Source organism: Grus americana, chromosome 35, assembly GCF_028858705.1.
Source record: "Grus americana isolate bGruAme1 chromosome 35, bGruAme1.mat, whole genome shotgun sequence".
Classification (NCBI taxonomy): Eukaryota; Metazoa; Chordata; class Aves; order Gruiformes; family Gruidae; genus Grus; species Grus americana.
The window spans coordinates 117,383-133,079 of NC_072886.1; the positions used below are offsets into that span (position 1 = coordinate 117,383).

A 15,697-nucleotide genomic window follows, 5' to 3' on the forward strand; every position below is an offset into this window, starting at 1 on the left:
AAACAAGCCGTTTTGGTGTCACTTTTTTTTTTTTTAATCCGGATAAGACACAACCGTGAAGCTTTGCCGAGGGGAAATTGGGGTAAACCCCACCCATTTAGGGACATTTCATTGTCCCACCCCCCCCATCAGGGTGCAAAAACAGGCGAAAACCACCCATTTTTAACCAAAACGCTATCATTTCCACCCGAATCACGCTCAAGGAGGGGGAGGAGAGAAACCACCAGGCTGGAGCCGCTTCGTCACTCAGATCCGAGGTTGTTTGTTTTTTTCCTGGTGTGGTGGTGTTTGGGGCTTTTTTTAGGGATTTTGGTCAATTTTGAGTGGTTTTGGTTAATTTTAGGCTGTTGTGGTTGGTTTTTTATGGGGTTTTTTAGTCATTTTGGGGCATTTTTCTGCTCATGGGGCCGGTTTCGGGGCTGCTCTGCCACCGTCCTGGTTGGCTCCTCTCTTTTGACGGGGGAGGGTTCTGGGAGGTGAAATTTAGGGTGCGGTGGCAGGGAGGGGGGGTTCGGAGGTAGGTTTTTTTTTTTAAGTTGATTTTTAGAAAAAACAGGCACATTCAGTCAACGGGACCCTTGGGGGGGGTGGACGGGGACATCGGGGCATCCCCAGAGAGCCCCAAAACCAGCAGTGTCTCCTGCCTCTCCCCGTCAGCGGCGTTTTGGGGGTGAAAGCAGCTTTCCCCCCCTCCAAAAAAAATAAGAAATCCCCCCCGAAACCCCAAAATAAACCCTGTGCGACCGTGACGGGCTGGGGGGGGGATGACGACGACGACGGGGCAAAGTATTTCTCCCTCTGCGCCGTGTGGGAGCAAGGGAAAAATCCCCAAATGGAGGGATTTTGCCCCGTTTCGTGCCAGCTGGAGGAGGATGTCGAGGTGTAAGGCCTCGTCTGCGAAGGAGGGGGGGATCGGCTGGGGTGCGGGGAGCATCCTCCGAGGCAGGAGAGATGGTGGGAAGAAAATAAATGGTAAAAAACAGGGAGGGAAAAAAAGGAAATAAAAATAAAACCGGGAAGAAAATAATCATCTCACCCCCCCCCCCCCAAAAATAAAAGAATTAACAAAAAGCCCCAAAAACACGACCCCAGCTAGCGCAGGGGTCTGAATTTTCCCAAGAAAAGGAGGGGGAAAAGCGAGTTTTTTGGCACGCTGAGTGGATTTGGGCGCCTCATTTTTGGGTGGAAAAGCCAGGAAACGGCGATGGGAAGGGCAGCCCTGTCCCAGACGTGTTCCCCTTTTGGTGACACCCCCAAAAGCCACTTCACGGGGTGGGGACACGGCAGCGTCACCCTGTTCTCGCAGGGGGAGGTGAGAAACAAAACCCTCGTGTGGCAAAAATGAGTAAAATAAACCCCAACAATCCCCTCCCCGAGCGATTAATAAAAAAAACAAACCCCAAATCAACCAAAAAACCATGGGGAAAGTTAAAAAAAGAAGAAAAGAAAAAAGGCCCCCCCCCCAAAAAAAAAAAAGGGAAAATGCATGGAACGAGGGCACCGGGGAGCTCGTTCCGTCGGCGGAGCGGGATCAGGAGTTGTTCTGGTTCTGGTAGATGGAGGCTTTTTCCTTCAGCAGATCCAGACACAAGTGGCAGCTCCAGCTCCCTGCAAAGAGAAGGACATGTGGGTGGCTCGTTAGGGCTTCGTTAAGGGTCACGGCTTCCTAATTACAAATAGAGAATAAGGGAAGGGGGTGGTTTACAGGGCTGTTTGTGGGTTTGTGACCCCGCAAACCTTCCTCCTCCTCGCTAACCTTCAAGTGAAGGCGGCCAGGAGAGGGGTTGATAATTAATCGCTGGGATAATTAACCGGCTCTGAGGCGTCATTGAGATTTTGGGATTGGGTTTTTTTTTCCTTCAACGCCATGAGTAGAAGGTGGGAGGAGGAGAAGGAAGAGCGATTCCTCTCGGCTTTACCGACCAATATGGAGATAATTTTGGGGCGCAAGGGATGTTGTTTTGGGGTGATAAAAGGCTTTTCCGCTACTCCAGTGGAGCAGAGGAGGAATAAATCAGGGAACAGCTGGAACAACAGACCCAATATATTCAATCGTGACACGAGAGATCCACGATTGCCCCAAAAAACATGAGTAGAAGCAGTTGAGAAATATTCTGGGCTGAATTCTACTTGTTTTGACCCATTTCTGAAGTGGAGAGGGAGCGACAACTCACCTTCAGGTGGCTCCGACATGGGGGGGGTGAGGCAGTACATGTGGTAACCACGGTCGCAGTCGTCACAGAAGAGAAGCTGGTCCTAAGCCGAGGCAGGGGGAGAAAAGAAGGGGGGAAAATTCGGATGATTCAACCCAAACTTGGCTTCAGGACCACGCGAAAGGGACCAGAGCAAAAAGACAGACATTGCTATGTCCTCCGGACTACCAAAAGCATCATCTTTTCCCCCCAAAAAAGATTTTGCCGTGTCTTACAGACTATTAAAGCCCAAAGATTTCGCCCCAAAAAGGCTGCTCTGTGCTACAAACCTTTAAAAGCACAATGATTTCCCCCCAAAAGACTCTCCTGTGCTACAAACCTTTAAATCACAAAGATCTCCCCCAAAAAAAGACTTTCCTGTGTCCTACGGACTATTAAAGCAGAAAGATTTCTCCCAAAAAAGACTCCGCTCTGTCCTACGGACCATTAAAACCCCAAAGATTTCTCCCTGAAAAGACTCTCCCGTGTCCTACGGACTATTAAAGCCCAGTAATTTCCCCCCCAAAAGACTCTCCCATATCCTATGGACTGTAAAATCACACAGATTTCCCCCAAAAAACCTCTCCCGTGTCCTATGTGCTATTAAAGCCCAAAGATTTCCCCCCAAAAAGACTCCGCCCTGTTCTACAGACCTTTAAAAACCCAATAATTTCCCCCCAAAAAGCCTCTCCCGTGTCCTACAGACTACAAAATCACAGATTTCCCCCCCAAAACGACTCTGCTCTATCCTATGGACCACTAAAACCTCGATCATTTCCCCCAAAAAAGCCTCTCCCGTGTCTTATGGACTATTAAAGCCCCCTCAAATTTTCCTCACGTCATTCTCGGAGGTGCCGCAGATGTTGCAGCACTTGCACTCGATGCACTGCCAGCGATACGTCTTGACGGCCGCCATCATCACCGGGGTGAACTGCAGGCAGGAGGGATGCCCTGGAAGCAGGCAGGAGACAAAGTGACGGCAGGGAAGGGGATTAGGGAAGATCTGTACAGCAAGGAGGAAGAAAACCAAACCACCTTCTCCCCAGTTTTGACCCAAATCCTCGGCTCTTCCGAGCAGGCAAAGATGCCGAGGATTTTTTTCCTCCTGACCTGATCGCCCACAGTCCGAGCACGAGACCAATTCTTCCGGTTGCCCGGTTTTCTTGTTGATTTTGGAGTCTCCCAGGCAGAAATCGCAGTAATTGTTGGGCAAAGCTAAGCCGTCAGGTCCTTTCTTGGCTGGAAAAGTAGAATGGGAGAGACCAATTAGCCGTGGGGTGAAGATTTTCTGCACGGGACCAGGAGAAAACACTTCCATGATGCAAATTCCAATGCTCGGAGCAGATTTCCCAGCAATTTCTGAGCACCAGAGCGATGCTGCAGTGCTGAAAAGCATCAGGGAAGGGATGCTGCTCTGGCACGGGGCGCGGTTTTCCAGCTTTGCTTCCTTTTTCACAATGGAGATTTTGGCAGAAAGGAGTTTTTGGGGGTTGGGGTTTTTTTTGCTTACATTTCTGTTCCTCTGATCGCTGCGAGACGGGAGTGGGGGGTTGCGAATCGTCTTTGTCGTCGCCTTCTTCCTCAGCCAGGTGGGAATGAGCGTAGTGGTAGCTCAATCCTGGCCGGTTCTTGTATCGTTTCCCACAAACTACGGATAAAAATGGGAAAAGTCTGAGCTCAACCCAATGGGAAAGCAAGAACCCTGCACCCCAAAATCATCTGGCATCCCCTGGTCCTGTCTCTGAGTTTTGAGCGCAGATGGCTGCTCCCCTTCTGCCCCCAAAATTACCAGGAATTTATTAAAAATCACCCAAGAAGACCCTTAACGAAGGGGATCGGGTCCAGAGATGCATCACAACCTCTGTGCATCCCGCTGCGGCAGGCTAAAGTTGACTTGGTGGGTGATGGATAACCACCGCGGATGGATAACGACGGCAGCTCGTTAAGGTAAAGGAGCGAAACCATGCGGAGATCAATCCAAGTGGCAAAATCCAGTCGGAAAGATTCCAGTGGGAGGGAATTTCCCACTCAAAAACCATCTCCGACACCAGCTGGGTAAAAAAAATCGAGGTTTTCTTCAATGTGTACAAAGGGGAAACCTCTCTTTTTAGGACACCGAGGAGGGAAACGGCAGCCGCCACGGGCTCCGCTCCCTCCTCCAAACCCAACCCAAGCGCGGCGTGAAATCACCAACCGCCCCAAATGCCATCGATTTGCCCCGTTTCCGCCCCGTTTCTTGTGGGGTTGGGAATTTTCACCCTTGATCTGGCAGCAGGCGCTTCCTTGGGGAAGATTTCTGAGCACCCATGGACCGGGGAAACACCTTCCCGGCCAGGGAACAGGTTCCCAGCTTTCGGGGGAGGGGGGGGGGTTGGCAGCTTTTTAGCCACGAGAACACCCCAAAACCCACTTTTAGCCCCGTACAGGCACAGGCAGGACAAACGGAAACCGGCACCGGCTTTGCAACCTCCTACTGCTGGCACAGAGAGAGGCTGAGCGGGTATGAGGACAGGGAATTGGGGTGAACCCCCCCCCCCAAAAAAAAAACCAGGGGGATTTACAGGGCCAGACGGACCAATTTGGCAGTGGGTCTTCCCCACATTTTCAGGGCATTCAGGCAAATCGTGGAAAAAGTCACTTTGGGATGAGATTTCCTGAACCTGGAGCTTTCCTGGAACATCCCAGAACTTTCTAGATCCAATTCCAGGAATTGAAGCCTGGAGAAATCCCACCAGGGCTTTTATCCCCCCCCATGCCATCAAATAGCTCCAAAAAATAGCGTGTGGGGATGAAAAACCTGTTCACCGAGAACGGGGCTTGAACCTCCCCAATAGATCCCGATACAACAAGTCGGCATCGGCTTTTTGGGATAAAAACCACAGAGATTCCCAACCTGGGGCAAACATTCAGCATTGGCAGGTCTGGAACAGCTCGAAAAAGCAGCCACAGCAGCAATTACAACCTTATTACATCAAATTCCAGCTTTCCAGAGCCAACTGAGGGCACAACGGGGTCGGCCCCGTGAGCAGCCACGCGGAGCTGGCAGGCATTTTCTTTTTACCCCCCCCCCGCAGGGTTTAAAACTGACCTTTTTCCCCCCCAAAAAAAAAACCCAGGCAGGCCGGTATCTAAACACGAGTCGGGTTTCCTCCTCCCAAACAGCGAGGAAGAGGAGCTGCCACGAAGATTCAGCTCTCCGGTTTGACCGCGGGTGTTTATTCACAGCCAACATCCAACCTGCACCTGCAGCTGATCCATTTTGGAGCTTATTTTAAAGCAAAGAGGTGTTTTGGGGTTTGGGGTTTTTTTGCAAAAGAAGCAGCAACGTACTTTGGCGTGTTTTAAAAGGGGGCACGTCCTGGGAGCGCGGGATTTGGGAGCTAGAGAGGGATTTTGGTGGAAACACCGTGTGTTTTTTCCCATCCCCGTCGCCGTAGGGGGGGATTAATCTTTGTTTTCCCTCTCGGGAGGTCGCTCTGTCGGCATGCACGACCGCTCTTCCCCGCTGGAAAAGGGTCAAGTGAACCCAGAGAGGAGCTGCCGAATCCCGGTGCCGGCGGGGAGGCTGGTTTTGACGTCGCCTGGTGGCCTTTGGCTTTTCCCCTCCCCTTTCTCCCGCGTCCCCCGCCCCTTTCCCGCAGGCTCCAGCGAGGTTTGGTGAAAACAAACCAAAAAAACAAACAGAAAAAAAACCAAAAACCCTAACGTTTTCAGGAGAAGAAAGGCAGGAAGGAAATAAAAAAAGCAGACAGAGAGTGGACTACCTCGATCGGGAGGTTTCAAGGTATGCTTTTGTTTGTAACTATCTGAAACACAGAAAGAGAGTCGTGAGAAAACACACACACACCAGGTCACGCACACGCACCCGTGCCAAGCGACAGACGGAACTCTTAAAACAAGAAAAAAAAGGGGAGGAAAAAACACAACTACTTTGGGTTGGGGGTTGGTTTTTTTTTTGGAAGAAGCTAGTGTCAGCTCTCACAGGACAGGAGGAAGAAGAGAGAAAGGTAATTTCAAAGCCTCACTTGCCCTTTTTTGGCTCCGTTCATCCTGTTAATTTGCCTTTTTTTTTTTTTTTTTCTTTTTTTTTTCCCCCTCCTTCCCCAGCTTGAGGAGGAAGCATCAGAAACCCTGGGATCAGGAAAATACGGCCTTGGAAATAAAATCCCTGCCCCAGGAGGTTTTCAGCCAGAGCAGAACCAGCGCAACGGTGTTATGTTTGACAGCTACAAACTCATTAATTGGCTTTAATGACAATGCAAGGGGCGGAGGGAGAACTATGGCCGGCTGACAGACACGGATCCAACTGGAAAACCAGCTGGGAAAAAGGGTCGGGGGGGCTGTTTTCAACCTTTGTGGGGGTGTTTGCAAGATCGGGAGAGGTTTATTCTCACTTCTAAGTGTTGGATGTTTGCATGGTCCTTTGCTCGGGGCGAGAGAACCGTGTATCCCTGGTGGGAAAACTCCGGTCATCTTCCCGATTGTCGGGAAAAGGGTTGAGAGTCCGAGGGGTTCAAAAACACCCTCCCCTGGATGCGTAAAACTACCTTCGGAGGTTTAAAGCTTAAATTCAAGCGGATAACCCGACGGATTTCAAAAGCAACGCAGCCTGGCTCCACTCCCGGACCCTAAACGGCGAGGAGAGATATTATTTTTTTTAGTACTCACTGTCGCAAGCGTAGGGTTTATCCCGGTCTTCTAATATAGCTGTGTCCAGTTTCTTGCGAGCCCCTCCAACACCTTTTCCCTAGGGGAAAAAAAAAAAATAATCAAGATTTAGGTAAAATTGTGGCTCCTGGGTGGTGAGGGGGATACCACCAGTGATACGGCGTTGGAAAAAAGTGTGATCCAGCACTGCCACGTACTGGGTACAGCCCGAAACGGCTGCCAGATACAAGCGGCGAGGACCGCTGTGTGGGGCAGAAGTATTTCTCTGTGGTTTCGGGTGATTAACCTTCATTAACGTGAGTTATACAAGACCCCAGGGTATGTTTTCTGCTCATCCCATTCACGACATCAAGCATGTCTGAGTTTTTCCCCAACAGGAGGCTCAACACGGACACGGTCAAGCCCTGGCAGGCAATGAGGCTGTTTCAACACCGGCAACATCTCAAATTTGCCAGGAATTGGCACCAAAAATAATGCCGGGAACCAGCCAGATCCACCCAGCTGCCCTCACCTTGGCTTTCCCCTTCCCCCTCCGTTTCGGCGTATCTTCTTCGTAGTCTTCATCATCCAAATCATCCAGAAAGTCATCCGGCTCCAGAATCCGCTAGGGAAGAGAAAAGAGGTTATTGCAGATAAATCCTTGGCACGATTCGAGGGGAAAAAGGGAAAAAATTAGGAGCGAGATACGTCAGTGCGGCCTTGGGCTGCCCAGCAGCAGCCGCAGACGTTTCAAACCTGTAATACAGGAGGAGGAGAAAAGATGGGAAATTTTGGGGGGAGGGAGAAGGGATTTGGTACGTTTTAGCCCCCCAATAAGTCACAGAAAGGCCCAACGTGACGTGAAGATGCTTGAAAAACCAGTAATCAAGGAAAAGGCAAAAAAATACAAGGTTTGGAAAAACTATTCACGTAGAAAAGCCCAAGAAGGGGAAAATATGGGGGGGTTTTAGCAAAATTACACCGCAATATCGCACACCTTGCTCTGCCTCGGGTTTATTTCCAACCAAAATGATTCTATTTGGGGGGGAATCTGTTAAACCGCAGCCATCGGCGGGTCAAGCTGAAGTTTGCGAGATATCACCTGATCGTTAGAGCCATCAGCTAACAAAGAGGTCTAAGGAAAACCAGACCGGTTGGAAAAGCAGCTCGTCTTGTGAGGACTGCAACAGGAAAAAGACTCTGGTGGTGCCGGACGTTCCCTCCGGCCTGAATCGGCATTAATCCGTACCAACCCGGGCTGCGATCCGCTAAGCCAAAGCTTTCCGACCCCACGGATCATGTCTGTGGAGTGTTTTCGGTGGCAAAAAAACCCCACCTACGACAGCAGCAGCGGGTTTAAAGTCCGATTTGCGGCTCCGAGGGGAAACAGGGGAGCTCCTACAATCCCAAATTCAATTAACAGTAAAGCAATGGTGAGACTGATGAAGGGCAGAGAGTGGGGAAGGTTTTATCCAGCTCCAGATCTTGGTAGAGACTTAATATTTAAAGAAGTTTCTGAGTTGTACCAAATCAGGGTGAAAAAGCGGCTGCTGGATCCAAATTATCCAGCTGAGGGAGGAAAGGGGAAGATCCTGGCCCCTTTTTTCCCTGCAGAAGACAAACTTGCGGTCTCCTCTCTCTCCAACTCATTTATTTTTCCACCAAATCGGGGTTGTCTGCTCTGAGCTTCATTAGCAGTTGCATAAAGCCCTTTCAGACCAGGCTGGGATTAAGTGCAGGGACAGGGAAAACAAACCAGCAGGAAAAAAAAATCCTAAAACAGGTGTTAAAAACCAGCTTTTCCCTGGTATTAAACATACGCCACAAGCCAACTGCGATGGGAAGAGGCCAAACCATCAGAGCAACCCAAATTCCCAGGCAGCAGAGAGACGGTTTTGACTTTCAGTCAGTCCAAACCCTTTCCAAAACTAGTTATTGTGATTTATAACAACCCTGGATTAATTTATTGATGCCAAAAAAAAAGAAGCCAGACGCTTAGAACCTTGCTAAAGGCTCGGCCTTGGCTGCTTCTTCCTTCCCACATGTTCGTTTCAAAAATTAACTCTGCTTTCTCCTCCAGAACCCGTTCTTGAAGGGCTGGCAGAGAAGACAGCACTGAAAAATTGGCTGAACGTCCTTCTTATTCCTGTGCGACAGCTAAAAATCACTTTTTAAAATAAATTTGCTATAAAGAAAGGAAAAAAAAAAAAAAGCTTTGGGTGACAGTAGGAATAAAAGGAATCTGGCTTGGTGAGATGTCTCAGGGCTCAGCTCTACTCAGGGAACCAAAAAGAAAAACATGTGCTTGCTGCGATGTGGCTCACTGAATTTTCAGTCCAGAATCTCCCTTCCCCTGAGTTTTTCTGGACCAGAATCTCCCTTCCCCTGAGCTTTTTGGGCCAGAATCTCCCTTCCCCTCAGTTTTTTTGGGCCAGAACCTCCCTTCCCCTGAGTTTTTTGAGGCCTTTATGGGAATCGGGAATTTCTAACTGGATCGTGAGGAAGGGAACATCCACCTGTCTACATGACATCACCGTAGGGAGCCAAACCCTGGCCTCCCGCTCTCCGGTAGCCCCACGAACATCATCTCTACCCCCCAAAATCCATCCCAAATTCTTTTTGCTGTGACTAAAAAGAGCGTTTCGCAGAAACGCACAGGTTTTACCCCGAGGCTCCCTTTCCCAACATAGAGGAGGAGATTGCTCTCTCTGCCGTACCTTCCGCGCACGGCTGTTGGTGACAGGGAACTCGCCCAGGCTGTCGTCGTCGATACGGGGATCCGGAAGAGCACGTTTCTCCAACGGGTCAGTCCTCAACAGGGCTTCCAGGCTGCTGCCGTCCTGAGAGATCAACCCTTCCTTCTTTAGGGTCTGATCAGCGTCTGAAGGAGCCAGCGAGGGGGGAAAAAGGAAAAGAAAAATCAGGGCAGAACGGCGGCACGCGCCAAGATCCCATCTTAACCAGCCACATTCACAAACTTCCCCGTCACGGCAGGGTCAGGCGAAGGGTTTTACTAACCCTCACTGATTTTTACCATCATCCAGTGCTATTTGGGTACGGTATTGCCAAAATCTCTACCCCTTACTGCCTGCAGAAAGTGGCAGTGGGAAGGATTTACCTGGTTTGATAGAAGGGAAGGAAAGCCTCGGGTCCTCGGGAGGATGAGCACGGCGTTTCTTCCGCCAGCGACGCGCGGGGTAGGAATAAAGCTGCCCAGCGGCTAACCCTTTAATTAAAAAAATACCCCAGAATTATCCGAAGCAATGACACGTGCCCATTCCTTGTCCCCAAGCTGGCGTTTTCCCGGCGTACCTGGTCCTCGGTGACGTTTTTCCATCCAGATGTAGCAGTTGCTTTGGGCCACGCCGGTCTGCGAGTCGAGGAAAGGGAGGCGGACGCTCCTCTCGGCACAGAGCCGGGCGTTGTAGTTGTGGCACTGCTCCATGGCATCCCTGTAGTACTGCTCCCCGAGGCTGACAGGTGTTTAAAAAAAAAAAAAAAAAAAAGAGGTTCAACGTTTGCCCAAAAACACCCCAAACCTCAGTTCCAGTCCGGGCACACATCCATTGAGAGGGGAAAACACTGTGTTCCTTCCCGGATCCCCGCTCGGAGGAACCGCAGCCCAAAATATCTCCTCTGCAAGGTGAAAACGGGACGTGATGCGATGTTTGCTGAGGACAGAGACGTCCCCTCGCCCAGACAGAAATGCAGGGACCGCCACGACAGGCGATTACACCCTTCCTTGTCGCCGGCAGCATTGTTAAGAGATCCCCTCAGCATTTTCATGCTCCCAAAGCCTCTTGTGAGAAATCCACGCCGGCATTTCCACATTACTAATGGATTCGAGCAGCTGTGGGCATCTCTTCGGTTTCCTTAAGTTCTTTCCTAAGAGCACGACCTCTTCGCGCCACATCCTCACGTTCTTCCTTCAACTGGAGACTGTCAGGGCTGCAACAGCCACGTCGCAGACTCGTAGCTGTAATTACAGTAATTAATTCGGACGGTGAGATCTTTCCCACAGCACGTGGCAGGGAGAGGGAAGAGACAAGTCCGTTCGGCTGCCAGAAAATCGACTTTTCCCCTCCGCGGTGCTGGGAGAGGAGACGTACTCTTTGTTTTTATCAATAAATATTGATCTGGGTACTTTAATACCAGCTGGAATGACTGCACAGAGCCCAAGGAGCTCCGTAATCACCCACGTTCCTGAAACAGTTAATTTAAACGAGCAGATAACAAGCTAAAAGATGCGAGGAAGCACGAGGAAAAGGAGACGGAACAGAAATGGCTTTGTCAAGGGGTTTTTATTCCAGCACAGGTAAAAGTTGAATGTGAGGGGGAGATGGCCAGAAGAAAATCAACAGGCAGAGAGGGAGTAAGTGAAAAGAAGATATTGATAAATATTAAATGTAAATGATGATTTCGAGAGGGGAAACAGCGTCCCGGGAATAATTAAGAGTGGTAAGAAAGATCCCAAATGGTCTTTTTCTCTCTGCTGGCTGCAGAGGGAGCTCAAATCCCAGGCAACTGTCACGCTCGTGGAGTTTGGGGCCGTCAATCCCTCCCAAAGCTTTTAATTTCCTCCTAAATCACCATGCCGCTCCTCGATAGCTCAATTTGCGCCCCGATAACCAACACAGCGGAGCCCTAAAACTTCCTTGTAACGTCCTGCCAACAGGAGGATTGCAGAGAGGAGGAAAACTTGGTGTTTATGGTACTACAAACCCAAAAACAGTTTGTTGTCCAACTTCTTTCTCTCCTGCTGGACTTCAGAGTTTGGGGAGGGGGGTGGAAGAGGCAAACAGCCTCCAAAACAATAATCTGCGGTTGTTTTAACTGCAACTTAACAGAGGGCTCCCGAGTTGGGCGAGAAACACACCACGATTTGGCTTCAGCGCCGAAAAAAACTTTGTGAAATGGGTTTTAAAGTGCTCCCCGAGCGCTGAGGGGATGGAGAGGGACCACGGGAATGTTAAGAGCGGCGATCTCATCTCCAGCTTCGATGTACGACCCTCTAATCTTCCCTTACGCTGCCCAGAGGTCTTCGTTCCCAAAACCTGGGGGTCCTTCGGGGCACGGACACACACCAATCCCCACGTGCAGCCGCGTAACAACCTTGGAAAAGCTCCGCCGAGGAAAAGCGTCACCTAAAATCTGCACCGAATGCAGAAGCAAAGAGCTAACGAAGCCGTCAGGAAGGACTAATGTGTTTTAAACAGCTCTAACGAACCTAATTATTGCTCCCTACAGACTTGGACTGGCTTAGAGCCTTCTACAGCTGCTAAGCAAAGTCCTAAGTGCCCTCAAGAGCAGCTTCCAGTAAAACACATCGCGTCAGCAGGTCGCTGTGGATATAACCATGTGGTTTTATGTGTTTTAGCACTATCAGTAAGAGATTACGGCATGGAAACAGCTGAAAAAAAAAAAAAACAAAAAGATGTGACTACTGTCCCCAAAACTGCCGGGAAAAGGGACAGCGAGCGGGCTTCGTGTTGAGGCGGTTAACACGCACTGCAGGAAGGGAAGTGATTTAAAGCCCCAAAAAAATCATCGGAGCAGACTATCCTGCTCTAACCGCTGCCATCGTTTGGAGACAAATCAAGCAGGGAGGGATTTGGTAGACCAAACTCTTTGCCGACAGTACCCAGAGATACAAGAATGGCTTGGGGAACAGCTTTAAAGAGTAAAAAATATAAACTAATCCTGTCACGCTCCTCTCCACCATCGTCACTGGCGAGCTGCGACTGAAAAAATCCAGCTGGAAACACAATGGCGGCTTCTAAAATAAATAAAATACGTTCTTGTGACAAAGGGACACGGTTTCACGTGCTCAACTTCACCGAAAGCTGCAGATCCACAGAAGCGCCAGGAAAGTTGCGGTGTTGTGAAACCTCAGATTGTCAATTCAGTGCAAAAAGAGTCTGAAAAAGGTGTTTTGCGACTCATGGTTTTGTGCTTTTCTTGGAAATGAGGGTTTCTGGAAACGCAGCAGCACATCCACCTCAGCCGGCCACAGGTTTCTCCAGGAGCTTCATTAATGGATCTGAAGGGCAAAAAGGCCGCAAGACGGATGGACCCACGGCTGTCGCCTCTCTTAATGAACCCCAGCTCATCAGAGGAGACCCCAGCAGCTCTTAACGAACCCTTGTCTCATCGGAGGAGACCTGGGGGATGCGAATTGCACCCTGTTTTACACCAACACCCCACCGAGAAGGAAGGTTTTGGAGGAAACTGAAGCAGGGACGCAAGGGTGCCGTGGTTGAGGTGCCGCCAGCTAAAGGGAGATGCCAAAATAAACTGGAAATGCAAAAACACCCCCAGAAATGCAAAATAAAAAAGAGGGGGGGAGGGAAATGCAAAGAAAAACCAACCCAGAAATGCCAAAAAAACCACCTGGAGACACCAAAAAAAAGGTCAACAAACATCTCCAAGTCCCCAGATCCCATCCAGGCGGGATGGGCTTCCCTTATAGAGCTATACAGGGGATCTCCTGTACATCCCTTGCTATAGCAGGGTGGATAGTGGGGCGCTACATAACCCCCCGAGGGTATATATGCCCCTCCTTGGAAGGCTATATAGAGGGTAGACCCCTACCCTCAGAATTTATGGGGCACCCCCACCCCTGGGGCTCTGCAGGGCCTCTCTTATAGGGCCATATAGGAAGGGGAACCTCCATCTCCAGGGCTTTATAGCTTCCCCTCTTCACAAGGACATATAGAGGAGACCCTCCCGCTCCCAGGGCTCTACAGGGCACAACCACATAGGATCATAAAGTAGGGACCACTCCCCCTTGCCTAAACAGGACATATGGGAATCATATAGGGCCACATGGGGGGGTGCCCCACTCGTAGGGGCACCCACACAGGGCCATATAGAACATCCACATGCAGGGCTCTATAGAGCCCCCCTCACTGCGGGGGGGGGGGGAACACCCCGGGGCTCTATAGGACCCCTCCCAAGACCATATAGGGGGAAATTCCCACTCTATCAGACCCCCTTCAAAGAACCTTATGGGGATAAGCACGCCCCTTGGAATCTATAAGACCCTCCCACAGGGATGTATAGGGTTGAACCCCCCCACCCCTTGGCCTCTACAGGACACTCTCACAAGGCCATACAGGGGGGACCCCCACCCTTTGGAGTCTATACCCCCCCCTCCCGGGGGACCCCACCCCAGGGCTCTATAAACCCCCTTACGGCACCACGGGAGGGGGGTGTCTCCTCTCACAGAACCGTACGGAGCAAACACCCCCCGCCCCCCCTCCCCAGCAAAGTTCCCCCCGAACAATGAGCGTGTCCCCCCCACCCACTCGGTTCCTCCCAGGGCTTGGAGGGGACGGACCCCTCATTTCTCACGCCGGACCGGACCACTCCCCCTCCGTAGGAGAAGAGGTGCGTGTGGGAGGATAGAACAGACGCACTCACAGCTTCACCACATTCTGTACCACCGCCGCCATCTTCCCTCCGCCGCCGGGGCCCTGCGCCGGCCACTGCGCATGCGCGGCGGGGAAGGGGGGGCGGCCGCTCTGCGCTTGCGCAGAAGCACCACTGTCCCGTCCGTGTGGGCATGCGCAGTCGCTTTTCCCCGCCCTCATCTTGCATCGGCGCATGCGCTAAGGGTGGCGCTGGTGTCGCACTGCGCGTGCGCGGTGGGAAAGGCGGGAAAAGCTGAGGGGAGAGGCGCGAAGGTCGAGGAGGAGCCAAAGGAAAAAGGGATGAGAATGAAGGGAAAAGGTGAGGGGCAAAATGGAGGGGGGAAGAGTAAAGAGCTGGGCTGAAAGAAAAGTAAGACTGGAGATGGGGGTGGAAAGGGGAGGTGAGGAGAAAGGGGTGAGGGCAAACAGGTGGGGTGAAGGGTGTTTGGATGGGGGATGAGGAAGGAGGAGTGTGACGGGCTGGGGAGGATGAAGGGTGCTGGGAAAGGTGGGAGAAGCTGAGGGGAGAGGCACGAAGAAGGGGGAGAATAGACAAGGAGGCAAAGGAAAATGGGATGGGGGGGAATCAGAGGGAAAGGGGGAGAATGAGGGGCAAAATAGATGGGGGAGGTAAATGTGGGAGAGTAAAGAGGTGAGGTGAAGGAAAAAGGGTAAGAATGGAGGGGGGATGGAAAGGGAGATGAGGACAAGGGGGTGAGGGCAAGCAGGCAGGATGAAGGGTGTTTGGATGGAGGATGAGGAAGGATGAGTGTGGCAGGCTGGGGAGGATGAAGGGTGCTGGGAGGTGGCGACAAGGAAAGAGGGGTGAGGGTTGGGGGAGGATGAAATGAGATAAATGAGGGTCCTCCCCAGCGGATCTCAAACCTCCATAAAGATTCCCTACAGGTATTTATGTTTTCAGTGCCAGTGCTGGCACAACAGCCATGCCTCAAAACCACCCCACCCCAGCCTCTTTTTCTCTAGAAATTCATGCAGAAAAATTAATTTTTTTAGCCCTTTTCCCATTTTTATCAACTCCAAATTAACCAGAGATCTCAGAATTGATCCTGCAGGCAGACACAAGATTGCCCATGTTACCCCATGGCAGGCGTGGTTTGTCCAAAAACAGGAGCCAGGTCATTTCCTCTCTTTTCCTTCTTACTTCCACTTTCTATGTGGGTTTTTTTTCTCCCTCCCATGTGCTGGGAAATTGGTTTTCTCGATTATACCTGAGGTTAAACCTTTCTCTCTGCCCTTTCTCCTCCCCTTAATCCTGCACTGGCTGTTATTTGCGTGCATGCAGCCGCTGTATTTTCCTACCCTGTCAATGAAAATCAACGCTCTGTCACTATGATTAATGGTTGATGACTGTCCGGTTACAGGTGTCGCAGCAGGGTCAGCTGCACTGAACTCACGGCTGGGTTGGGAAGGGGTCAAACGCCGAAT

General features: G+C 50.9%; 1 protein-coding gene across 2 annotated transcripts; it reads right to left on the reverse strand.

The window, feature by feature from the left end:
- Window positions 1-10: 10 nt before the first annotated feature.
- Window positions 11-14,344, reverse strand: DPF2 (double PHD fingers 2). 2 transcript variants are annotated; one of them, XM_054808276.1, is made up of 12 exons: window positions 14,262-14,344; window positions 10,152-10,312; window positions 9,958-10,065; window positions 9,557-9,720; window positions 7,372-7,464; window positions 6,861-6,939; window positions 5,957-5,998; window positions 3,703-3,840; window positions 3,303-3,431; window positions 3,031-3,143; window positions 2,175-2,256; window positions 11-1,608 (listed from the first exon to the last, which is right to left on the reverse strand). In XM_054808276.1, the coding sequence occupies exons 1-12, from the start codon at window positions 14,291-14,293 to the stop codon at window positions 1,532-1,534; spliced, it is 1,218 nt and encodes a 405-aa protein (XP_054664251.1). In that variant the 5' UTR covers window positions 14,294-14,344; the 3' UTR covers window positions 11-1,531. The 2 variants fall into 2 exon arrangements, with proteins under 2 accessions (XP_054664251.1, XP_054664252.1); XM_054808277.1 differs by lacking the exon at window positions 5,957-5,998.
- Window positions 14,345-15,697: the final 1,353 nt, after the last annotated feature.

Bases quoted from the DNA above. Each gene is read 5' to 3' on its own strand.
- DPF2 (XM_054808276.1), bottom strand. From the start codon at position 14,293: ATGGCGGCGGTGGTACAGAATGTGGTGAAGCT. The intron at 5,999-6,860 runs GTGAGTACTAAA...TCTGTGTTTCAG, and splicing joins TAAACCCTACGCTTGCGACA to ATAGTTACAAACAAAAGCAT. The intron at 3,144-3,302 runs GTCAGGAGGAAA...GCCTGCTTCCAG, and splicing joins CTCGGACTGTGGGCGATCAG to GGCATCCCTCCTGCCTGCAG.